This window comes from Acomys russatus, chromosome 6 (genome assembly GCF_903995435.1).
Source record: "Acomys russatus chromosome 6, mAcoRus1.1, whole genome shotgun sequence".
NCBI lineage: Eukaryota > Metazoa > Chordata > Mammalia > Rodentia > Muridae > Acomys > Acomys russatus.
In genome coordinates, this window is record NC_067142.1 from 59,276,395 (window position 1) to 59,302,868 (window position 26,474).

A 26,474-nucleotide genomic window follows, 5' to 3' on the forward strand; every position below is an offset into this window, starting at 1 on the left:
AAGAAGACCAACAGAGCCAACTAATGTGGGGAAGGTGCTAGTGGAGACTGAGGTACCAACTAAGTACCATGCATAGATTGGATCTAGGCTCCCTAGACATATATTCAATGGGCATCTTAGTCTTCATGTGGTCCCCTAGTAAGGAGAATGAGAGCTGTCTCAGACAAGGACTCTGTTGCATGCCTTTTGAGCACTGCTGCCTGGTTGGTCTGTTTTCCAAGCTACCAAGGAAGAAGATGTATTCAGTCCTGATGTGATGTGATGTGATGTGCTGGGGTGGGTTGGTGTGGAGTAGTGCTCCCCTTTTCTGAGGAGTAGGGTAAGAGGATGGGGAGAGAGAGAGAGAGAGAGAGAGAGAGAGAGAGAGAGAGAGAGAGAGAGAGAGTTATAATTAGGATATAAAGTGAGTAAATAATAACAATTTAAAAAGTGCTGAGCATGATGGCGCATGCCTTTAATCTCAGCACTCGGGAAGCAGAGCAGGTGGATCGCTGTGAGTTCGAGGCCAGCCTGGTCTACAAAGTGAGTCCAGGACAGCCAAGGCTACACAAAGAAACCCTGTCTCAAACACACACACACACACACACACACACACACACACACACACACACACACACACACAAAGATATTCTAAAACTAAAAAATAAAGTGTTTTAATTGATGGATTCACTTTTTAGATATTGTGCTATGGTTAGTGAACTGGAGTCTAAACTAGATGCTCACTTCTATGATGGGCCTAATATTATATTGGGAAATATTCATGGTGCTGTAGAAATGCAATCCCACCCTGTTGTATATTAAAACAAAATCACAAACGTTCAATTTTACTAATAAAGACTCAGGAGCCAAATGCTGGGGGGAAAGCCTACTAGCTCAGAGAGGCAGAGAAAGAATCCAGCTGATCTTCCTATTCATCCTAAATAGAAAAGCCCCCTTTTTCTACAGTCTAATGTTCTAACATGGAATTAAGACACATGGTTTAAGAAAACCCATTTTTTATTTCATTCCAGAAAGGCAAATGTGTCTTTGATAAATTAGCATTTGAAAATATTTTTTTTAATTGTTAGGTTGTTATGCCTAGTTAACCATTTTAAAGGTAGGGCAGTTGGTACCTTTGAAAGACCAACACCTGTCATGTCTTGCTTATAGACATCCTGGACAGTCTGTGACTGTTTTTGATATTTACTATTTTCTAAGACGCACTCTTTATTTTATGGTTTGTTCCTGAGATTGGAGGACTGTTAATCTGTGTTTTCCATTACTGCAACAAATCATGTCCCCAATTCATGGCTATATTAGCTACCTATGTATGGCTTTAATTTTCCCATTTGTCCTTCTGGCATTATATATTTGACCAATCTTGCACTTTTTTAAAAAATCTGAGATAAAGTTCCAATCCCTAGAAGCCAAATATTCACCTCCTGAAGAGGCCAATCTGAATACCATGATTTTGGTGAAATTCACCTCCTGAAGAGGCCAATCTGAATACCATGGTTTTGGTGAAATTGCTGTTACATCTGCTTCTGTATCTGCTAAACATTCAACTTCAACAACATTCTTATTTTCAACTTAGGCATCTGATCATTTATAGCAGTTTGCCAAGATACTTGTTTTCTGGTCACTTCTGAATTTTTTTTAATCTACTGAAGCTGTTTTATCCTTGATTATATCCAGAGCAAAGTCGTGTTTAACAATAGGCATTAAACCTTTTAATTGGTCTGAGGATGAGTTTCTCTGACACCGACAAGGAATGATTGAGTCGAATGTGATGTTAGGGCCTGTGGGAGGCTCCCTTGGGCATTTTCTGATGGCAAAGAGTTACCTTGACTATCCCTTGTTGATTTCTTAGTCCAATGCTGGCCTTTGCCACACCTGCATACTCAAGAAGGCTGAGTCTTTCTTTTTGTATTATTTCTAGAAAAAAAAAAACATTGTTTCTAGGAATGCCTTTCCTACAATCCCTTTTCAAATGACCTTGATCACCACAATTAAAACACCTGACATTTTGATTTTTCTTAACATGTTTAGAAATTATTTCTTCTATCAGGATAGCATCATAAATATGAGATCTAATACCAGCTGAATGTCTAATCCATTCCTTGACTGGTGCTGATCTTGCCTTGAAAGGTCTAATCACCCCTTTGCACTCTGAATTAGCATTCTCAAAAGCCAAAGATTCAATTAGTATTTTTCTGACTTCTGAATCTGATATTATTCTATTTATAGCTGAAGTCAATCTTCGCAAAAAAATCAGTGAAGGTTTCTTTTTGGGCCTTGTATGATTTTAGTAAAGGCTCACACCTTTTTCCTTTTTCTTCAACCTTATCCTATGCATTTAAAGCTGCCAATGACATAATGCCAAGGTGTGATCATCAAATTCAAGCTGCCTTTATAAATCATCATATTGACCTTCACCTAGCAACTGATCATGAGAAATATCAATTGTCTGGCCTGATTTTGTTGTTCTGTGGTTTTTGCTTCCTCTTTCTGGTGTGGTTGCCATTGTAGCTGAGCATAATGTTCCAATATTGCTGTTGCCAAATCTTCCCAGTCTTGGAGGATAATCCTGTTCTGAGTTGCCCATGAATTTAGTATCTGCTTCACATAGGATGAATAAACACCATAGGAAATGATAATTTCCTTAAGTCTCCTCAAATCTAATATGTCTGTAGGATTCCATTTATCTTCTCCATAACCTTGGGGGTACTTATCATCTCTGGTATGTCTTGTACAATAACTGGATACACTAGCCTTCCACTTTTCAGTTTCATTATGCAGTGGACTTGTAGGCTCTTGTCTAAATTAATCTGTCTATGTCTGAGACTTTTCCTTATTCTCATTTATAGGTCTTTCTAAGGCTTGTCGATATTTCTCTGTAAGTCTTTCTAAGGCTTGTATCTTATCAATACACTTTTCGTACTTTTCCTGTATCTCTAAAGCTTTCTTTTTTTTGAAGTGGGTACAGAAAGTCATTATGCCTATTAAGAATAAAGTATAAAACACCACAACAAAAACAACAACAACAACAGTTGGTATTGAGCTAATTTCAGTTAAGTTATTACCTTTTAATTTTCTGTTCCTATTTTCAAGCCATCTAGAGTGCACTATCCAGGGTCCTAAAGCCTTCTATTATGGCCCTTCACGTACTTAACTCTCTTCTTGAGGACTTTCCAGATGACTTACCAAGTCTGACTTACCAAGACTTCTCAGTTTGTCTAAAGATGGACTGATTTGTCTGTGGTGTCATGGCACAAGTTAGAATGTCAAAATGTCGTTTTAAAAACAAAATCCCAAACACTCAATTTTTAACAATAAAAACTAAAGAGCCAGATGCTGGAGTGAAAGCCCACTAGCTAAGAAAGGCAGAGAAAGCACCCAGCTGACCTTCCTCTTTATGCAATGTCCCAGAAGGAAAAACTGTTCCTAATCAGCTAATGTCCCAGTAGGAAAAAGTCCCTCTTCTTTCTCTATGGTGTCTTGAATACCCTTCAACTCAATGTCCCTCCTTCCTGTTTAATTCTTGTCAACTGATTTCTTGCTCTGCCTCTTTATCTAACTTTATTTAATTCTGTTTATACAAAGCTCTTGGATTAAAGGTATATGCTAGGGCTGGGCCATACCACACACCTTTAATTGCAGAACTCAGGAGGCAGAGGAAGACAAATCTCAGTAAGTTGGAAGCCTGCCTTATCTACAAAATGAGTCCAGGACATCCAGGGCTCTGTTAAACAGAGAAACCCTGTCTCAAAAAACAAAAACAAACAAACAAATGGACAGACTCTGCTCTAGGACTTGAAATTCCAGTGGTTGAGAAATTCACTGTTCATTCCTATTGTATTTATATTCTGATCTAGAATAAGAGAGAAAAAATATATACAAATAAAGTTTTAAAGCAAAAACAAAAAAAGGGTTATACATAAAAATTTCATTTATTATCCTCAGATTTTGAAAAGATATTTGTGTATATTTCTAAAATTATATATGTATAATGCCACTGCACACACATATTTTAAAAATCAGTGTGTCAAATGACTACTTAGTATAGTTAGTATAATTGAACAATGCTTTAATTTCTCTTAAATAAAGATATATGTATCTTGTAACAATGACATTTTATAGTTTTAGTTGGCAGATCCTTTTACTTTGCAGTACATATTAAATGGGGTGGAATTTAAGTATGAGTCAAAGGATATAGTGTCATAATAGTGGGAGATTTGGCTATGAGAACAAAAGAAGGAGGACAGTACCAGGAATTCCATTAGGTTCAAAATAATAAAAATAAAAAAACCAATAGCATAAAAAGGAATTGAGTAGTTTGGAACACAGCTCTAAATGTGGTGTTAATGGTGAACTGTAGACTAGGTTGCAGAAAGCCACACATGACTAAGGAATATGCATGTCATGAGAGGCCACAGAACTGAAGCTACAATAACAGGATAATAGGGCAAGATATATGTTCTGGTAATGTGGGGGAAATTGTGTTGTGTTCTTTATTCTCTTCCAGAAAAGCTCTATACTAGGGTTCCCTAAAGGAGCAAGACTGATAGAATGAATATATATTACGAGAGAACTTCTTAAATTGGTTTACAGGCAGTACCACAGTGGCTGAATTTACACTGGAGAGGCTATGAACCCAGTATCAACTCAGATCATGAGGATTCTTGGAGAGTCTCTGGTTTTTAGTTCACGTTGGAAGGCCAAGGACACACTGTATTTTAATGTCAGCAGAGCGCAGCAGCAGCAGCAGCAAAATACTAACATGGTGGATGACCTTGCCATTACAATGTGAAAGCAACAAGGCAAAAATCAAAGCATTTCTCTCATGGACTTCCTTTTATATGGTCTACTCCTAGGAGGTGCCATCCACCTTTAGGGCAGGTCTTCCAATTTCAGTTAAACTGATCAAGAAAGTTCCTCATATGTATGCCCCATAAATTTTCTTTTGGCTGGTTCTAGATTCAGCCAAGTTGACAATTAAGATTAACTGTCACAGATTCCCAGAGGTAAAGTTCTTTTTTTTTTTAAATTTTAATGGAGATGTTCTATAGGCAAAGGTCAAGCTTTAATAATGGATTTCTAGGCTTTAAGGAGGTAGATGGCTTTGAAGGGGGAATTGGATAAGTATGTGGAAGATGACTTGCTGCAGTAAAATATTTACGTGCAAACATGTCAAATGACTCTCGTGTACCAGGCCTTGGTGGATGGAGCCTGAACTTAGAAGGCATCCAGATGCTCATGCTAATGATGGGACAGGAAGTCTCTGCCGTGCTCCAGGGGCTTCTGTTTCCGATGTGAGTTCTCTCTACTGAAATCAAGATGGAGAGATCAAGGTATCAAGTGTGGGTGGCACTAGATTTTCATCAGGCCAGAGCTGATGAAGTTGGAACATTCCCTTCTGCTTAGCATCCACTGCTGAAACTTTCTCACATCTAGTCTTATGGAGGACAAGTATTTGGTTGTGTGGCCCTAAAAAGTGTGTGGGCAACAAATGACCTCCATGGTGGAGTGTTTGCTTTGAAATATCATCACAAGTACTTCCTTAACAGTGAATAGAGAAATCATAATTCCTCTGTGAGAGAGAGGAGAGAGGGGGGAGGAAGGAGGTAAGGAGGGAGGGATGGGGAGGGAGGGAAGGAGGGAGGGAGATTATCACTATGTAATAGAGTTCAAGTGGTGAATTCTTCCCCTCAGTCTGCCTATAGCCTGGGAAAGGAGTTTGTTTGTGGATTGGGACTCTCCCATTTGCACTGACCTTCATATTGATGCAATTTAAAATATGTATTTGCGAGCCAAACTTCCTTGAACACTGTAAGGACACTATAAGCAAAGAGAACCTGACTGCAAGTGTTTTTCATTTTTTCCAAGGTTGCCTAAGATCACATACCAGGAGCTCCAGGGAGAGTCCTCCTGGGGCATGACCACCCCTAGGAGGAAGGGAATGGTGCACATTCCAGAGGAGGCTAAAATAACTCTCACCTGGTTCAGGTTGGCCACAGGCTTAGTTAGGAAATCAGGGAGCATCAGGGTTCTCATGGCTCAGGCACAATGGACGCGTGTTCTATTAGTCTTTAAAAAGCTGTTGTGAGATTTATACACCACAAAGTCAATCATTTTGAAATCTACATCTGGTGGGATTTTTAGTGCATTTAGAGAGTTGTGTCTGTGACTTTTGGATGAAATGTGTCACATTAGTATAGGAAGGAGTCTGACAAATTCCAGCTATGATGGGAAAGAACTAGCTCTGTGGAGTTTAGCAGGAACACTTGTCCCTACACATTGCCTGGCACAAGCTCCCTGCCCTTTGTCAAATCTTGCAAAGATTTTTCTTCTCTATAATTCCGGCATGATACAGTTTGCCTTAAAATATCACCATGAGAATTACAGATGGCTAGAGGCATGTGAAGTACCTCAGACACAATTAACACACGTCTGTCAGTTCCCTTTTAAATAGCCAGTTGTTCATTACTTCTGTTAAGTTGCACTTATGAATAGGTGGGGATTTCACTAAGGCATGAAAGTAATATGTTGTTCTATTGGCATTTCACTAACCTGGCAAGTGTTCACTGGCTGTTTCTACATGAGATGCCAGCCACCATGAGCGCTAGAGCACACATGGTGTAAGATAAGATGGATGTTTTCAATACACTTTAGCTTTGTGAGACAGAAGGAGAAAATGATTTTAGTACAATCTGATAAGTGCAATGAGAGATATTTTCAACTGGTAAGTTAAGACAAGACGGGAGCTACACACGATGAGGATGGGATTCGAACCCATGCATGCAAAGCACAATGGATTAGCAGTCCATCGCCTTAACCACTTGGCCACCTCGGACAATATGTGCAGTAAACTTCAAACCCCTATACAGATCTAGCCAATGGACATGACATTCTCCACAGTTGAGTGGACAGTGGGGTCTGACTTTCACACAAACTTTGGTGCCCCATATTTGATGACGTCCCCTGGATGGGGAAGCCGGAAGGATAGCAGGTTGCCAAGAAGAGACCTGATACCCTATGAGCATATACAGGGGGAGGAGGTCCCTCTCAGTCACAGTCATAGGGGAGGGGAATAAGGTGAAAATGGGAGGGAGGGAGGAATGGGAGGATACAAGGGATGGGATAACAATTGAGATGTAATATGAATAAATTAATAAAATATATTAAAAAAAACCCCGACAAGACAAGAACAGTGCCTTCTCGACTAAGAAAGCATTAAAATGCACCTCAGGTGTATTGGTGTTGCACGAATGAGGGGTCTGCTCATTCTCAGATGGTGGTTGTATGTTCAGATTTATATATTTTAGTAGAGAATTAGAAGGATTGATGATGACTCTTAGTATTCCTCAGGAAAGGATTTAGGCCTAGACTGAAGTTATGAGGAGACAAGAGGCATCTCGTTTATTTTAAGAAACATATCAGAGTCTTCCTCATTTAAGTTTTCCATTATTTCTCCGGGGTTCTTTTCTTCAGAGTCTTCTGTGCTGCTGTCTTTGCTTTCTTCAAGGATACTCTCTGTAGCCAAGTTATAAATGAAGTTCAATTTTTTGGGATGGACCATCTTCATCCATTTTCGGAAGGCTTGTTTAATGGTTGAAGATGCCATTTGATAGGCTATTTGCTTAAAAAGGTTACGGGTTTTTTCTGCCAACACTTTGATCACAGGGTCTTCATCCCGGGCCACTCGATCAATAACTGTAACAGAGAGGTTCTTAGTTTAAGGTCTTGCTGTCTCCAAGCAACGTTAAGTCTAAGCAGACACCTTTTATCAAGTGGCTCTCCCCCTCCTATTTCCCCTATAACTCTTCTCTACCCTTTCTCTTTACTTGACTAATATGATTAAAGAAAAATACGGCATATGGCATATACGTGCCAAGCATTTGCCCAGTATGGTAACGAGAGACTCATGTACATTGTATTGGTGACAGCCATGTAAAACAATGGAATAAGTCCAAATGCTTATCAATATGTTACCATAAAATAAAGATAGCACATGTATTTTACTATAATGAGCTCAATGCATAATCGCTGGAATGAAAATATGCTCGTGATAAACAGCCTTAAACTTGGAGCAATCCTTCAGCTTCAGCCTTTCAAGTGCTCAGACTACAGGGTGAGCCATATATTTTTGGCAGAGGGCTAAAAGAAATAGAACGAAGAAGATATTCTAGAAAAGAAAAGGAGAGAAGGAGAAGAAGAAAGAAGAGAAAGATCTTATGAAGGATTAAGGGAGAAGTGTAGAGCTTGGCATTTAGCAGGTGGCCAGAAGTGTGGAATGAATGAAAGTGACTGAGTGAATGAAGAAGGCGGATAATGATGCATCAAGTGGGCACAACTCTTTGTAACAACTGGACCACCCTGGTAGAGATGCTGACAAGGGAGGGGGCTGTGAGTGCATGGGACATCCTGAACTTCCACCAGTGTTGTGAACTTGAAAATTCTCTGAATAACGGTAGACTTTAAAAAAGGAAGGAATGAATGAAGGAAGGAAGGAAGGAAGGAAGGAAGGAAGGAAGGAAGGGAAAGAGGGGCAGTCAGCTGTCCTAGCTATTTTCCATAAATTTCTTTGTTTTAGATTATTTTTTTTATGCCTATGAGCATTTGCGTGAGTGTATGTATGTGCCTGGTGTCTGAGGAGGTCAGAATAGGATGTTGGGTTCCCTGGAAATGGTGTTGTGGATGTTATGAGCCACCCATGTGGGTGATGGCCATTGAACTTTGGTCCTCTGTGAGAACAAGTGCTTCTAAGTGCTGTTATGTCTCTCCAGCCTGCCCCAGCAGCTATTTTCTAATGAGGCAGCAGAGAGATGCTAAGAGAGAGAGTGATGCCCAGGACCCAAGCCATTTGGAAGAATAGCATTACCCTTGTTCATTTCCTCCCCCCTCTGAATGTGAGGCATGTTAGTATCCACTAACATGTAAAACCCATGAGAAAGAGCCATTTTATTTTCTAGGGTAGCCTAACATTGTGCTATTACTATACAGGACATTGGAAAGGTATCTGCAGGGTATGTAAGTGAATGATTCCTGAACTTCCAGTAGCTTCTCAAGGCTCTTGCATAATAATTAGATTCAAGATGATAAATGAAACAGAGACAGTAAGAGAGATAGAATAGGAAGAGAGAGAGAGAGAGAGAGAGAGAGAGAGAGAGAGAGAGAGAGAGAGAGAGAGAGAGAGAGAGAGAAAATAAAACAATCCTTTACCCAGTCCCTGGACTACTTTCCCAACCACCACCCAATTTCCATTCTGTAACCCTTATATAGAACTCTTATCTGACTGGAATAAAAATCATGAGTCTGTTTGAATATACATGAGGACCTCAATCTTACCCTCAATCATGATGTCTATTTCCTCTCTGAGTAGCAAATGTGCTCCCGATTTCCCCAAGTACCCTATGTGTAACATAGAAGCAGAGTTAGACCAAAACAAACTCTGTGATGCATTTCTCTTTCTCTGAGTAGCAAATGTGCTCCCGATTTCCCCAAGTACCCTATGTGTAACGTAGAAGCAGAGTTAGACCAAAACAAACTCTGTAATGCATTTCTCTTTTTATCCTACTAGATCCCAGGCTACCCTTGAACAGTCTCTTAGTGATTTCAAACAATTATCACTTAGCGAAAAATTAAAATGTGTGCATGAAGACGGTCCACAAAGCGAACATACTTTAGCTATCCTGTAGGTTCATGCAGCACAGCCCTAACCACACGCCTCTTGCAAATTCCTCCCATTTCACATGTATTTGGGGCTCCGCCATCTTCGCGCAACATGGCTTTGGGAGAGGCATCATGTTCCTTGCTGTAGCAACAGCGCACATGTTAGCATTATGACTTGGAGAGCAGAGATTTCTTGAAACACAGCCTGGCTACTGGCTTGTTTTGTTGGTGGTAGGACCCGGAAGAATAAAGCCATGGACTCAAGTCTCATGCAATAGCCAGCTTTATTTAGAGCAACAGACAAGGTATACTCTGAGGGTTAAGAAGAGTCACACACAATAGAGTATTGGTCAGCTATTAAAAAAATAATAACATCATGAAATTTGGGTGGAACTAGAAAAAATAATAATAACCCTGAGTGAGGTAGCCCTGACCCAGAAAGACAAACATGATATGTATACACTTATAAGTCTACATTAGCTGTAAAGGAGAGGATAATCATGCTACAATCCACAGACCCAGAGAGGCTAAGTGATGAGGAGGACTTAACTGGGTGGGAGTGGGGAGCTTAGGGCAGGAACCTCTTGCATCTACCTCGAAAGGGGAAATATAAATAGATGTCATGGGTTGACTGGGGGCAGGTGGGGATGGTAACAGGAGGGATGAGCAGGGCAGGGTGATACTGGAAGAGGGAGAGAGTACTGGGAGAGACTGCTGGAATTGTGGGGCATTTCTGGGCAAGGTAGAAATCTAGTACAATGGAAACTCCCAGGAGTCCATGAGAGTGACCCTAGTGAAGATCCCTAGGAATGGGAGATACAAAGCCTGAACTGACCATCTCCTGTAGCCAGACAAGACTTCAAGCAGAGGGACTGGTACAACAACGTAGCTACAAAACCTTTGACCTACAGTTTGGCCTGCCTGCAAGATGTGTTAGGCAGAGCTCAGTGAATCCTGCAGAGGAGGATGAGGAAGGAATGTAGGAGTCAGAGGAGCAAGGGTACCACAAGAAAACAGTCTACAGAATAAACTAACGAAGGCTCATAGGGGCTCACAGAGACTGAGCAGACAACCAGGAAGCCTGCATGAGCCCTCTGTGTATATATGTTACAGTTGTAAAGGTTGGTATTCTTGTGGGACTACTCACAGTGGGAGTGTGTGTGTGTGTGTGGGGGGGGGGTGTCTACGACTCTTTTGTCTGCTTTTGGGATCTTTTTTTTCCTAGTGGGTTGCTTATCCACCCTCGATGTGAGGGTATGTGCCTAATCTAATTATAACTTGATATACCATGTTTGGTGTCCCTGGGAGGCCTTCCCTATTCTGAAAGGGAAGGAGGAGGAGTGGCTCTGGGGAAGGGGGTAGGTGGTGGCAGGGACTGGGAGGAGAGCAGGCAGGGGAAATTTATGAGAGAATAATAAACACAAAAGAAGGAAGAAGGAAGTTGTTGGGAGCTGAGGAACCCATAGCTTAGGGGATTGTTTTCAGCATTACAATTCATGACTCTTACATCAATGTGTAGTCTTTTTTTTAATTTATTTTTTATTATAATTTTTTCAGATTGCACCCTGCTTGTTATCCCTCACTTGTATCTTCCTGTTTCTACCCTCCTTCCCTCTTCTGCCCTATTCCCCTCCCCTAGACCTCTGACAGAAGGGGAGTACCTCCCCCACCATTTGACCACAGCCAATCAGCAGGTCTCACCCATATGGATAGCCTGCTTTCCCCTTCTTCTGTGTGCCACTGGGCCTTTCCACTAAGGGGAAGTGACCAAACTGGGGGACACCAGTAGGTTTCTAATTCTGGTCCATAGTAAATCAAAACAAGCTCAAGGAGTTATAAAGGGACAAAAAAGAGTCACACAAGTAAAGTGTACAATCACAGAGCAAGCCGCACATGGCAAAAAACATGGTTTTCCATAGAGACATATGAACAAACAGCAATAGCCAGTTGTAATGAATAATCCGAAGCAAACTCACTCCTATCCTCATCTAGGATGGGCACAAAAGCGTAAAGCAACAGCTCCAAATTTTGTTTTGCTTTTAAGAAAATGAGGTTACCAGACTCTTGTCTTGGTTTTTTGGTTTTCTGACAAGCACTCAGAAATCTCCTTACAGGACTCCATTCCTCAGTCGTGTAACCACATGTAAGTTGTCCATATTCCAGTCAACAGCTTCCCACCCATGTGCATGGAAGCAACCCTACTTAAACTCTCTCACACATAAAAGGCCTGAATGAAGGAGGCAGGGGGCTTGTTGGGGAATAGGCTTTCAGGGAGAGACAGAGAGATGAGATGGGGCAACAGAGAGTGAGGAGGATAAACTTCATTATGTATGTGCACTAAGCGATCAAATAAAAAGTAAACCAGAGTTGGGCATGTAGCTCAGTGGACAAGTGCCTATCATGATCTCCAGAAACTCAACTTATGGCAATAATAATAAAAAGACCTATTCTGCATTTTAATGGGTGTGGCCAAATTGTCCCTCTAGGGAAAGTTAATAATTCATAGCATCAGTATGATGAAAATTCATTTCCATTTTCCTTTGACAGGGTCAGAACTGCATAGCACAATACAGTAAAACAATTGGGCTTTCAACTTCCGAGACACCCATCAGCTGAAGAATGGATAATGGATAAGGATAAATGTGGTACACTTATACAATGAGATTCATTGTGAAATTTGCCGGTAAATAGGTGGAACTAGAGGCTAGAGACAGTCACCCTGAGTGAGGAGAAAGACAAACATTGCATATTTTCTCCTATATGAGGATGTTGGCCCTTATGCCTTTGATATTGTGTGCTTCATTTATAATGACCACAGGAGTTAGGGACCTAGCAAGAGCATATAGATCAGGAGCGGACCCTCCAAGGAAGTTGAGAAAAGCACAGTCTTGCATTTAATTTTTATGAAGTTGTGAAAATTTTATGCTTAAATGCCAATTTTTAATGCTACTTATATGTTATTTTTTTTATCAGATTGTTTTCTATAGCTTTTAATTTGGACTTTAACTTTGTAGTGCTTTTTAAATTGTAAAATGTTTTATTTTTGTAGAATTAGCAGTCTTTTCTTATGGCTTACACTGTAAATTCCGTGTGAAAAGCTCTCTTCCCTGTGATCATCAAGTGCATTTTCCACATTGGTTTGTCAAATTATTTTGTAATTAGAGTTTCATTGTTTGATTATCTGGGATTTGCTTAATATAAGAGTGAATATATGATTTCCTAGGTGTCCATGCATTTAAAGAATATTCCATATTTTGTCACTGTCAAAATTTGTGGCTCACTCTTCAAAGTATTATATAATTTGAGTTTATTCCTCAATGTTATTTTGTTCAGTGTTTTCTTTCTGTTCATTGCATGTGATCTTTAATTACTGTAGCCTAAGCCAACATCTGGCATAGATGCTCCTCTCTTGGGATGCTTTCTGGTTGGAATATTCACTGTTACTGCACATAACTTCTTATATTAACTAGGGAATCAATGTATCACCTTTGAAAACAAACTGCCGATATATGTAAAGGTTAAAAAAAGCATTGGGACTTTTAATTTTGTTCCTTCTTCAGAATAGAATGTATCCTCTACTCATTGTTGAAATGTTCTTTTCTTCAGAAATGTTCATGAGTAACTTTTATGTGTGCTCTGCATGCACTTCAGAGTTTGTTTGATTCCCCCTCCCTCTGCCAGCCTGCCATCCCTTCCCCCTCCCTCTGCCAGCCTGCCATCCCTTCTTTTCTTCCCCTTTCTTTCCCTCCCATCTTCCATCCTTCTTTATTTTCCAGCTTCCCCTCCTATCCTCACTTCCTTTCTTCTCTCTCTCCTTCCCTCCCATTTCTTCCCCCTTTTCTTTCCTTATTTTTTTTACCCACTATAAATGAGAGCATTTTCCCCTGTTTTATTTCCTATTGGGGTTTTAAATATATAGGACCACCATTGTTCTATAAGATTTGTGAGATTTAGGTTACATTTTAAATGAAAAAAAAATATGTGCAAACAATTGTACATACTAAAGCACTGCAGTAGGATGGACACTGACCTCTCCTTTATGACTTTTGTTCTTGTAATAGTGGGTTCTCACTACTAATAGTGCAGATTTTTTTCATTTGCTGGTTACAGTTGTTTTCCTTTTCTGTGATGCTTATGTATCTTTCCTCACACTTGTCCTACAGACTATAAAATCTTTCATGGGATTTGCCTTGTTTCAATAGAAATACCCTCCATATTTGTAGATACCATCAATCTTTATTTTACAGTTTTAGATTCACATAATTATTTACTGTGAATCTCATCTGTTTGGTAAAAAATATTTTTGACTTCTTCCTCCTCCTCCTCCTTCTCTTTTCTTCTTTGTATTTTTTCCTTGTATTATCTCTACAGTACATGATGCTTCCCTTTTATGGAAAAGTTATTTATTGGGGATGCCACAGTTTCAACACACAGAGATGGAAAGCTCCAGGTTATTCAGGAGATTATAATGGCTTGAAATAATGTTATAGACGTCTGGGTCTGTCTCTGTTTTTCTCACACACACACCCCTCCTTCTTTTCTTCCTCTTCTCTTCCCCCAACCTCCTTTTCCCTCCCCTCCCCTTTCACTGTCTATGAGCAGCACAGATCAGAGTCCCTAATACTCAGCAAGGCTCAGCTGGTCTTGTGTTTTGAATGCCCAACTCATCTATACATTGGAACATAACCATGAATTGCCTCATTTCTTTCTGTTCTTGATATTCTAGGGTTCCAAATACAAACAAGGGGAGACACTATCACCGAATTCCAAACTAGAGGAGTATTAATTCTATTTTCATAGTGAGAATGTCATGAGAAAAACCACCACTATTGGTCAGATTTGTCCAAGGTCAAAAGCTTCAGTTGTCTTCTCCTCTCTTAATGTCTTCCTGGGCTTCTCCCATACACATTTTATTTTTAAACCTCATTGGACCTGACAGCTCTTCCTTATTAGTAGTTTGTAAAAGTTGCAGGTATTGAGGTTGTGTTAAACATGATGTTCATATGAAGTTTAAAAATCACCCTTGTTATTTAGATACTGATTTTAGGCAGTAGAGAGTAATGACAACACATTATAAAATATTATTATCCATCTTATTGAACTCATTTTATGTAATGATTATTGGTATAGATATAGTCATTTTATGTTGTAAAATATAACTATGGTGATTACACATATTAACCTCTAGTCATCATATTTTTCATGACAGATATTGTCAACCGTAAAAATTTGTAAATACTTTAATGAACACTTCAGAGTTAAATACTATTTTGTACAATCAAAGACAATTTAAGAAATAATTAAAATTATTTACCCACTAATACAATGGCTCCTTTCTTAAGAAAGGCTCGGGAGCTTCCCAGGAATCCCAAGGTATCAGATATTAAGTTTGTGATGTAATTCTCATAAGAAGAAAGCTGAGAAGAAAAAAGGAAAAATATTCTCTTAATTGTTGATAAAGCATACTTGCTTCCTCTAGAGAAGTATCAAAGCAAGAGACCTGAATTACTTAATTGTTATTATAAAATTAAGACCAATTTAAGACTTGGAGATTTTTCTGTATGAACTGTACTCCCCTTGTTGCTAGCAAAGCTTGATCTGCTTATCATATGGTTCCTGAGCCCAGGGTTGTATCTCTAGCCCATCTTGGTGTTTCTAACTCATAGTTAGCATTCGCTCAGCCCCATGTTTTCACCCTTGTTCATACTAGAATTCAAATGAATAGCTCATGAGGTCATGTCAAAATAATTCCAGTTTTTCTTTTGTTGATGTGCAGTGTTCTATATGTGTTTGTAACTACCCACAGCTCAAAATAGGAAGGAGGAAACAGAATAAATGATCAGTGTTGAGAGTGTGAAAAACTCTTTCTTTCATCTATAATAGCAGTCCTGAACCTATGGGTTGAGATGCCCAAAAGACCGTCAGAAAACACAGACATTTATATTATTATTCAGAACAGTAGCAAAATTACAGTTATAAAGTATCAATGAAAAATTTCTGTGGTTGGGAGTCACCACAACATGAGGAACTGTATTAAAGGGTCGCAGCATTAGGAAGGTTGAGAACCACTGATGTAAAATGCTTACTGTAATTATAACTATTATCAGTTTTCATTCACATCCTTTCTGCAAGGCCCTCCCTTTTGTCTCTGCGTCTGCATCTTTCATCATTTGCATAACCTTCAAGTTGTGCTAAGACCTTTGATGATAGGTAAAGCAGAGGGCTACTTACCAGGTTGTTACAGATGTTAAGAACCACAGACTCAAAATTGTAATTTTCCTCTTTGAGCAGATATGCTGTTGGCCACTGTAGTTGTGTCACACAGATAGTTAGTGTATACCTGCAAGCCTGAGCAATAGAAAAGATCAGTGCAGCTCGGTCTGCCATTACATAAAACACTGTGATGATTTTAATTAAGGGAAATAAGATCAAAGCCTTTACATTCACAATTCTTGCTTCCTTAGACTCCAAAAACAGTATCAGTGGCACAAGACTTCCTAGGACGATATGGTTCAGCATCTGTTTGTATTGACTCATATCCAGAAGTAACTCCCCAAAGTGCCGGATGGCCATACACTGAATGCCACCATTAGCCTGGAGTGTGCACACAAGAAAAGGTCAGGGCCTCAGTTGACCGTATCAGTGCTACTTTATTTAATGGTGGTATATATAAGTAGTATATAGAAATATATACTGAGTATTTCTATGATATATACATATATAATTATCATTTTTAGTGAAGATTGGGACTGCAAAGGATTTGTAGACTCCATGCATAGCATAGTGACTGTACTTAATAATGTATTTTGCCCATGAAAATTGCTAAGAGGTCATATAAAGGTGCTCACCACTCAAACATATGCTAGGTGATGGATGTATTATTTATCTTTACTTAATAATATCATAATGTGCGTTCTTAATATACAAAATTTTATTTCTTAAAGTATATCTTAAAGTGTTAGCCTTAATAAAACATTGAAACTGTGTTTAAAAGAGCTTATAAAATGGACTTCATTTTGCAGTCTTTTTTTTTTTCCATTTTGCTTTGGTTTAATACTTTTTGTCTTATTGGCTTTACATTGCTTTAATTTTTGTTTTGATTTTTGAGAGAGAGATTATAGATAGATAGATAGATAGATAGATAGATAGATAGATTGATTGATTGATAGCCTATGAAGCTGGGTAGAAAAGGAGATGGGGGAGGATCTGGAAGTAGGTGGGAGAGGGAAAACATCATCAAAATATATTCTATGAAAATATTTTAAATAAAAAGACATGATTCAGATTATGTGACAAGTGAGTTACTTGAATTTAAAAAGATAGTAGTTAATAACATTTAAAAAGAATAAACTAGTATAAACTGTGTAAGGTGGGGGCCATTCTGTAAAGGCACTCAGATTCATGTTGGCATGCTGCATTCAGTGCTAGAGTTCTGAATCCCAGTGTAACTCTGCATACTGGCACACAATCTGGCTTCCAAGGGGTGTTTGTGCCAAGTAGGGAAATGGAAGGAGTTTGCAGTACAGAAACTTAGAGGGCAAGGCTAATTTTCAAAATTACAACTCAAGGAAACAGTTATGATTTCATCTTGGATATATATTTTAAATATAGCAACCACTTTATCAGCTATAGGGCCTTCTGTGAATATTGAACTCTCTGTCTCAATTTTCTACATGGAAAATGGACAACACAAGAAGTCTCAAAATGCACAACTTTCTGGTGAGACTTTGTTTAATTAAAATTTTATATGTTGTTGCTTGCATTTCCTGAATGGCTAAGGATGTTGAATATTTTTTAAAGTGTTCCTCGGCAATTTCTATTTCATTTTTGAGAACTCTATTTAGTTTCATACCTCACTTTAAAAAAATTGTTTTTTTTTTTCATAACAGTTTTTGAGTTCTTTATATATTCTAGATGCTGTCCCTCTGTCAAATACATTGGTGCTAAGGACTTTCCCCACTCTGCAGGTTGCCTCTTCCCTAGAATGATGGTGCCCTTTGCTGTCTCTTTTAGTTTCATTGAGGTTCATTTTACTGATTGTTTTAATTTCTGCACTATCAGGGTTTTATTCAGAAAGTCATTTTCCTGTGCCAATGAATTCAAACATATCACTTTCCTCTCCTCTAGTGGATTCAGGATATCAGGTTTTACGTTTAGGTTCTTAATCCATTTTGGAGTTGAATTTTGTATAAGGTGGGAGATCAGGATCTACACATGGCGATCCAGTACAACTAGCACTAGTTGCTGAAGATGCCTTTATTTATTTATTTATTTGGCTAATGTATACTGTTGGCCTCTTTGTCAAAAAAAAAAAAAATCAGGTGTTTAAAGGAACATAGACTTGTGTGTTGGGTCTTTAATTCTATAGCTCCGTAATATAACTTGAAATAAAAGATGGAGACACCATCTACAGTTGTTTTTATAGTTCAGGACCATTTTGGTTATCCTGGATTGTTTGTGTTTCTATGTGTAATTTAAGATTAATTTCTAATTTTATGAACAATTATGTTGGAATTCAGAATGGTGAGGATTAAAAATAATACTGACAAATGCTGTTGTGGATGTGGGGAAAGGGGAGCCCTTTTTTTTTCTACCAGCCTCTGTGGAAATCAGCATGAAGGTTAAGAACAGATTTACCACATGATCTACATGCCCATTGCTAATCTATTCACAATGGCCGTGCAATGGAGACAACTGAGATGTGTGTCAATTGGTGAATGGATAACGAAAATGTGATATATTTATACAATGGGATTCAGCCATTAAAAAAAAACAAGTTATAACATTCACAAATAAATGGATGAAGCTGGGAAACAGTGGCCTGAGAGAGATACATAATACATATCTTCTCTCACTTGTAGATGTTAGTTTTAAATTTTCAAATATGTAGGTTCCATTTGGAATACCCATAAATGAAGGAGAGATAAAACTATTTCCCAAGTGTGGGATTGGAACAGTCTTGGGAGAACAGGTGAGGTTAATCCACTAAAAGACCAACCGCCTTGTGCGGGAGCTTGATTGCTGCCAGCTGAAAAGATACCATGAACAGACTCTGGGAGGAGATATATAAATGAGCCCAGAGCTGGAGGTGGGGCTTTTTGGAGACTTCGGATAGTTTTGGTTGTTCATCGCTCCACTTCAATACACTCCTAGAGAGAACCACTCAAGGCTTTGGGGCTCTGGGCTCCTGCTGAGGTTCCGGGTTCTGGATACTCTAGGTTCCAGCAGAGGAAATCCTGCTGAGTATGCTGGGAGAATCATTCCTCGGAACAGATATCCTTATGGTTTTGTTATTGTGTCTGTTAACCCTCGTTTCCTATTGTTTTGGTTAGTTGGGTTATAAGTGACATACGCTCGGTTAGTAAGTTGCAATAAAATATATTGGTTAAAAAATTGAGATTACACATAGAGGTTAAGAAATTAGTAAGGGCCATGGGAGAGGGGCTTTAAAGGGAGGAATAGAAGGCAGTAGTAAAAAAGCTTAAAGTTGATTAAAGGAATAGGAAGGTTAAAATTGGTAGGATATGGGAGAGCAGGGTAAAGAAGTGTCAGAAATGTGATTTAACACTAAAGGTCCTTTTAAAAATGTCATATAAAAACTACTACTGTTGGATCATCCATATATATATATGTATATATATATATACATAATATGCATGTGTATTTTATATATGCACAATAAAATAGTTAAAATGGAGTTACCAGGATGACAATGTTCCCACAAGGTAACACAGGCTAATAAATGAAAATCTCAGTGGCAGGAATTCGTACCTCTCTTGGCTAATGGAGTGTCATAGATACAGAAATATTACAGGTTATTGCAAATGCTCTAGGTCACCACTCAGAACGTGACGGTAAGATTCCATGGCTGAAGACAACACGGACTTGAACCATAGAGCATGGAGGATTCAAGCTGTTACTTACATGGACGCTCCATTTCTACTGGATAGCCTTTAAGAAGAAAGGAATCTCCAATCTTACCCAGTTGTGACCCTGTGAACTACAATAACATCCAGCCTAGCAAGACATGCCCACTGGTGCAATAGTAGCATGAATATCATAGAATTAACCAAATACTCTAACTGGATGTAAGTCCTGTCCCACAAGAAGAAACTCATACCTGGTGCCATTAGCTGGCTAAGAATTTGTGGCCCTAAAGGAACGCCTGATACTATTATTCTACTGATAAATGCCCACCGTCCTAAATACTGGGGTTCTGTGGAGTTTAATTCCTGGATCTGACCATGAGACTTTCTCTGATTAACCTGTTAATTTCAACAAAGATTCTTTGTTCTGAAAGAAAAGTTTGCTTCTATCATTTTAAATATTATCATGTAATGTAATTGTTAAGTTCTGCCAGTCTTTTTCTTTTCTGACTGCTTATCCTTTTAATTAAAATCTATTTAAGCTATTGAAAAGCAGCTCTGCAATCAGTTTAAGCTCAGAGTTGAGGTTCTTTCATGTATTAGTTTTGATGTTTATTTACTTAGCTTTTTAACTGTGTTTGTTATTAGCTGTTGTGGAAGTTTTGGTTCATATGTAAACATGTTTTTGTTTTAATCCCAGGTGCGGGGTATGGGGGCTGCTCCAGTTTGTCCACAGCTGATAACTGTCTCATGAGAGGGCATGTGATCTTTGTCAGCTGAGAACTACCTAGTATGGGGGTGTGGTCTTTGCCAGTGGGAATAAATTTCAGACCCAGAGAGAGAGAGAGACTGGGGCCTCTGAGAAAGAAAGTAGCTCCTAGTATTTCCCCCTGCTTTTCCTGGTTGCTATTGATGCAGTTTGACAGAAGAAGTTGGAGACATCCTAAAATGGAGATTGAACTTGCCCTAAGGAACCCAACAACCCTAAACAGCAGGAAGTAGCTAAGGAAAACTATGCCCTTTGTCCTGACTAACTTTCTTTCTCTCCTACCCACCTGGTGTTGGGGTATTGGAAGGGGATTGGAGGAGAAAAAGGAGAAAGAAACATAAGGAACCCAAAATTAACCCAAAATAAAAATAGATTTAAAAGTACACCAACAATTAGTAAATGGTGTTGCCAGGAAAACTTTCCTAGATGGCAAATTGGAGACACTTAGCAGGAGTCTGCTTTATAGGAGGCCTCCCTAGTCGTTCGTTTCTTTTCTCCCTCGCATCTTCTGTGTTTACAGTATTATTTTCCCCCTATGGCAGTACTAACTGGAATAGTGGTGTATGAAAATAATACAAGAAGTTGGGAGGGGGAGGGTGACCTATTGGGAAGATATAGGGAAGGTTAGATTGGAGGGTGTATTTGGTCATATTTTATTGTCCACATCAGTGGTTCTCAACCTGTGGGTTGCGACCCCTTGGGGTTAGCATATCAGATATCCTGAATATGAGATATTTATAGTGAGATTCATAATAGTAACAAAAATTACAATTATGAACTAACAATGAAATAATCTTATGGTTGGGGGCACCACAACATGAAGGATTGTATTAAAGGGTTGCAGCACTAGGAATGTTGAAAACAACTTGTATACATGAATGGAATTCTCAAAACTAAAGAAAAATTAAAACAAGACAAAGTCTTTTTTATGTTGATAACAAACATCTACTTGAGGTATTTCACATACCAACTTTATAATTACGCAGCAAAAAAAAATTGTGTATTTTAATGGAGTGAAGTAATATAGAGGACGAAAAAATTTCTTTGAGGTAAAATTTAAGTGAAAGAGAATTTGTGAGTATTTACTTGTTCATAAGTCACTTTCCAATTGAAGGGTTATTTGTTTATCATTCTTTGACAGCTTCATATATATGTGTATGATGGAGTTCAGTCATTTTTACCTCCTGTTCTCATCTCTCCCCCTTTTGTTTAAACCTTCCTTTGCCTCAACACTTCTCTCTATACTTTAATATCTTACTTGTATACTGACCTCTGGGTTTAATTAAGGTTGCTTGGACGAGTGTGGGTAGGTGGCTACTTACTGGAGTATATCCAACCTAGCAGTGGCTTCACCACTGAAAAAATTTCCATCCCTTTCTTCTAGATGCCATTAACTGCATCAGTTCCTCAGGGAAGGGATGGCCCTTATGAGTCCTCTCTCCCTTCATGACAATATGTTGACAAGCTCAGTCTTGTGTAGGTGTTTGTGGATATCTACAGCTTTAGTGAGTTCATGAGTTCAGGGGACATGTCATATCCAGAAGACATCATTTTTTTGCACTCCATCTTCTGTCCCTTGCATTTTTCCTGCCTCCTCTTATGTGCTTCTCTAAGCCTTGGAGGGGTGAACTATTAGCCTTATAATAAGCATACTTCCATGCCTGTCTTACAGATGGGAAAACTGATGCACCAAGACTTTGAAGAAATCTCTATCTCACTATGATATTAGAGGTAGGAGAGGGATTTACACCCACCCAGGCCAGGTCCAGTGTTAATCAATGTCTCAATTAAGATGAAATTTATCCAGGGACAGAGGCCTGTCTTATGCTGAGTTATTCCAGGATACAAGACTATTTGGGCCTTACCAGAGCAACAAAAACCTAAGGGTCTTGCATCTACATCACACCATGTCACTCACATGATCCATCAGAGGACAGTAGCTGGACGCAACCCTGACACACACTGTGGAGTAGGTAGCCCTTTCCAGTTTGGTCAGAATATTACGAAGCGTAAGCATGGCCCGGATGATAACAGTGTGCTCCTTGGAAAGAAACGCATCCAGGACTGGGACTAACAGCTTGCAGACACTTTCTATCTAGGTATAAAAGGGAAAAAAAATTGTAGAACTTTGAGACAAGGAGACTTGGGCTCTGATAATTAGTATGTACACTTCTGAGTTTAGCATACAAACTTGTAAGTCCTCTTTAAAACTGCTAAATGTTTTATAAACTAAATGGTTTTAAAGGTCATTGTTAAAAATTAATTACATAGGGTTATAATTAAGTAAAATCTTCCTTATGAACAACATGGAGAAGAATTTGGGGCAAAGCAGCAAATAACTTTCTTCTTACTAAAAGAGTAAAACAAAAGTCTCTTGTTCACTTGCGTGTTTTGTTTAAAGCAGATGGACCACAGCACATGAAATCGCAATGCAAAAAAAAAAAAAAAAAAAATGTGTATTCACCAACAAACAGGATTGACGGCTTTAAACTTGTGATCAATAGATAAACAAAGGTTTATTATTATTGGGGGTGGCTCAAAGACCATACTTTAAGCATCAATGTTATAGAGTGTTACATGATTGCTCCTAGATGGGGTGCGGCTGTCAGAGGGAGAAGGCTGCTAGAGATTAGTGGGGTCTCACTTGAGGTGATTATCAAAAAGGGCAAAAAATGCAAACACATATGAGTGAAGGGAAGTGTTATAAGTGGAGGTCCAGTGAGTAGCCCAAAATGTGAGCACACAAATATGGAGATGGAATGGGGCAGGTGTTTATAATTTAAACTGTAAAAGAGTATTTGCCATGAGCAATGAAGATAAATCCTTTTTGAGTATGACATGGTTTTTGTGGAAAAATTGTGAGTATGATGATAAAATCTTATAACTTTATATTTATATTCTCTCTACCATATTTAATTTCAGACTTTGGTAGTTTCAGCTGGACATACACTGAGAAAGCACCAAGATTTCTTTCCAAGATCCTGAGCAGCATCAAAACAGCCAATAATGACACACAACGCCATAATTCACCCACGCATACTTCACTGAAAACTGGTGCCATGCTGGCAATTTTCTGAAGACTCATTTTGCCAACTGAAGGATTGGAATCATTAATCCAATTTCTGAAGAGGACCAAAAATTCTTCTGGTAATGATTTCTTGAAGAAGTTGTTTAGAAGCTTTAAAAAAAAAATACAGTCAATAAATTAAAGAGTAGAGTCAGGACTCCTCCGCACCTCCCCTGTTGGCTTCATATATCTTTTACTTTCTTAAATTTTTATGAGAAAAGTACTTTGAGAGGGAGATGAGATGCTAAAGTGTGAATGAGAGATCAGTGGGCCCCAATTTACTGTTAAAACTCACTTCAGCAAAGAATATTATTGTGACAATGCTGTCTTCTGACCTTCTAGGACCTTCTACCGCGACCTTGTAGACATAATGCAGGGTCTCTGGAAACTGTGGAAAGTTGCACTCACTGAGTGTTCTGTAAGGGAGTAGGAGCACAAGGCACCATGTCAACCAAGAGGAAAAACATTCGGCATTAGCAAGTACAGTGACAAGGAGTCAAGTCGTTCCCTCCGTGCTGTCGACTACCCAGATTAGAAAGAAAGATATTCTAAACTATTCCCTAGTCTAGGGTAAACTTCAGCATCAGTACAAAGCCTGCATAGACAGTGGGAAATCATGAAAGCCTGGATCACTACAATAGTTCTTTCTTTATCATCACCCTCTTTTCTTTTCTCTCTTATTTTTTTCCACATTAAGAGAAGCCCTATTTTTGCATAAGCTCTCATTAGTCCTTGACCAAAGAGAGAAGAAATATATATCTAAACAACAATCCAAGGTAGCCACAAAGGGTGCCAGTCAGATCACGCTCTTCCTTTGGGATGGCTTTGGGTTCCTCCCGAGAAGGGATGGTGAGCTCTGATTCGCCAAAACCGTTTTCCAGAAGCATTTAGGCGGTGGCCAGGCTTAGACTTGTCTTTATGAACTGTCCTGAATTCAGTGGGTAGAGGTGTGATATTGAGAGACCATGTGATAACTTTCCATGTCAAACTTCAGATTCTTTTGCTAAAATGTAAATGTTCATTGAAACCACCCAGAACTCGTATATACAATGTTTTACCTTCCGAGCGATGTTTCTGCTGGCCTGTAGACTGTGTTTTGAACTGCTAAGTACTCTTTGAGTACTAAGAACAGGATGATACCTAACTAGTGACTACTTATAGAGTGCAAATGGACCACATTTTTACAGTAGACTATATTAATCTCAATTAGAGTACAATGTGGAGGATGCTGTTGATGCAGCTGCCAATTGTTGCTGGGCTGCCAGGAGGATGATAGTGTCATTTTCATAGTCTTATGGAGAACTTGGAAAGCTGCAAAGTCTCTGCTCTTGTATTGGATCATGCTTTAATGGACTCTGACTACACTTTCCTTGTATCCCCCACCTACGAAAACACCTGTTTTTGAAGTTGGAGAGGTCTAAGTTTTTCCAGAATCTGTAAAGTTAGAAATTTATTCCCCTACACAGTCATGTTCTAGGAGCTCATGTAGCTGTGGGATTTTTCTTTTGACCGAACATTCATCTAGTCAAAGTTGGTGAAAAGCAAATTCAATTATAAAATGTGCTTGTTATATTCACTAATTAATGATGTGTATGTGGAGATGATCAAAGTCATATGGCTTCTTTTATCTTTTGGTTTTGCCAATTTCAAAACAAATCCAAATAAATATAGTGTTCATTTTAAAAGATATGTTCTGAAAGTAATATGCTGACACAATACTAGTTTTAGAAACATCTAAAGCCTGTGGACACATGAGTATATTCTGAGTTGGTCACAATTACACATTGTCTTTCATGTCACCAAGGCCCTGCATTCTTAGTTTTTGTTATTGTTCAGAAAATCTGATCCCTATCATCAGAAAGGTTAAATAAAAACAAAACAAGAAAACCCCAAAACATTTCTAGTGCAGGAAAAATAAAAAGCGCTCTTTCCTTATATTTTCCAGAATATGTTTGACTTATTGAATACAGAACTTTGTTAGACCCCTCTAAAGCTGGAGGGCATCTGACGCTTTGGAATGTCCACAGAGCAGGGAGCAACTAATACCAGAGAGGGAAACATCACATTTGCTTTTAGCTATGGTGGTGGGTACAGTGTGTCGAGGGGAGTAAGGCTGGGGATCTCTGGGTCATTAAGTAGAAGGAAAGAAGGGGAAGGCTGTCTTAGAATAAATCTTCAGATCACCAAAAAGAAAAAAAATCAGAAATCAAGTTGCAATTAGACTATTAGAAAAGCTTTAGGAAATTGGTTCCCATCTGAGACACACTGGAAGGGAAGACACATGGTGAGATGGAGAGGCAGAAATTCTACCCAGAATCCCCCATTCTTACTTTGCGATGAGGTTGATCCCATACTGGTGATCCATTACTTGAGAAAACTGATCCCAGAAATTCTTTTTCTCCAGAGCTTTATTCACTTCTTGTAGTCCAGAACAATTCAGGAGAGCCTTCAGGGCATCTCTTACGTAGCTGTGGCCCAGAAAAGAGTAGACAGTATAGGACAGTGACCTGCACATAACTAAGTACACACAACTTGCCTTTCCGTTCCATCTTGAGGAGAATGCAATTTTAGAGAGAGGGCTACCTCAGAGGAAAGTAACTTTTAAGTGATCTTCACCTTTCCCGATTAACAGGGCATGGACTGCAGAAGTGAAAATAAAATGGTAGCACAGGAAATCTAGATTGAATCACATTAGCAGCTTGCTGTCTTTCCCAGAAGTGCAATGACTTGGTAGAACTATCAATTTCCTTTGGAGGATGTCTTCAATAAGCAGGATATGTTCCTATTTCCTTGGTGGTGGTTTGGCGTGTGTCTTTTTAAAATACAATGAATGTGTTAAATATTTTAATGAGATCAATTTGCTCTGTTTAGATTGAGTGTTCATACCCAACATGGCAGAGAGCTGACAAGTGTACTGAGACTTCCTTTTCAGGGCATGGAGACCAAGTCTCTTGTCTAAAAGGAAATTGTGAACTTTGCCCTGGAATGGAGGACTGCTGTCATACTGTCCTCACCCATATCATATCCATATCTAAACGTGAGACAGCTTTCCGTTTACAGTGGCTATTTCTGCACATTGTCCTGTTTGTGATTTGCATATGTGATAGCCCTGAGACATTAC

At 38.9% G+C, this 26,474-nt stretch overlaps 1 protein-coding gene across 1 annotated transcript in view; it reads right to left on the bottom strand.

The window, feature by feature from the left end:
• Window positions 1-7,372: 7,372 nt before the first annotated feature.
• The window catches only part of Mroh9 (maestro heat like repeat family member 9), a 59,181-nt gene continuing 40,079 nt past the window's right edge, over window positions 7,373-26,474 (bottom strand). Inside the window, exons 14-22 of the mRNA XM_051148337.1 lie at window positions 25,684-25,821; window positions 23,649-23,769; window positions 23,327-23,464; window positions 22,205-22,381; window positions 16,093-16,245; window positions 15,883-15,999; window positions 14,966-15,068; window positions 9,328-9,390; window positions 7,373-7,692 (exon numbers count right to left, since the gene is read on the bottom strand). Coding sequence (XP_051004294.1) covers window positions 7,373-7,692; window positions 9,328-9,390; window positions 14,966-15,068; window positions 15,883-15,999; window positions 16,093-16,245; window positions 22,205-22,381; window positions 23,327-23,464; window positions 23,649-23,769; window positions 25,684-25,821 — 1,330 coding nt within the window. The remainder of the gene's footprint in view (window positions 7,693-9,327; window positions 9,391-14,965; window positions 15,069-15,882; window positions 16,000-16,092; window positions 16,246-22,204; window positions 22,382-23,326; window positions 23,465-23,648; window positions 23,770-25,683; window positions 25,822-26,474) is intronic.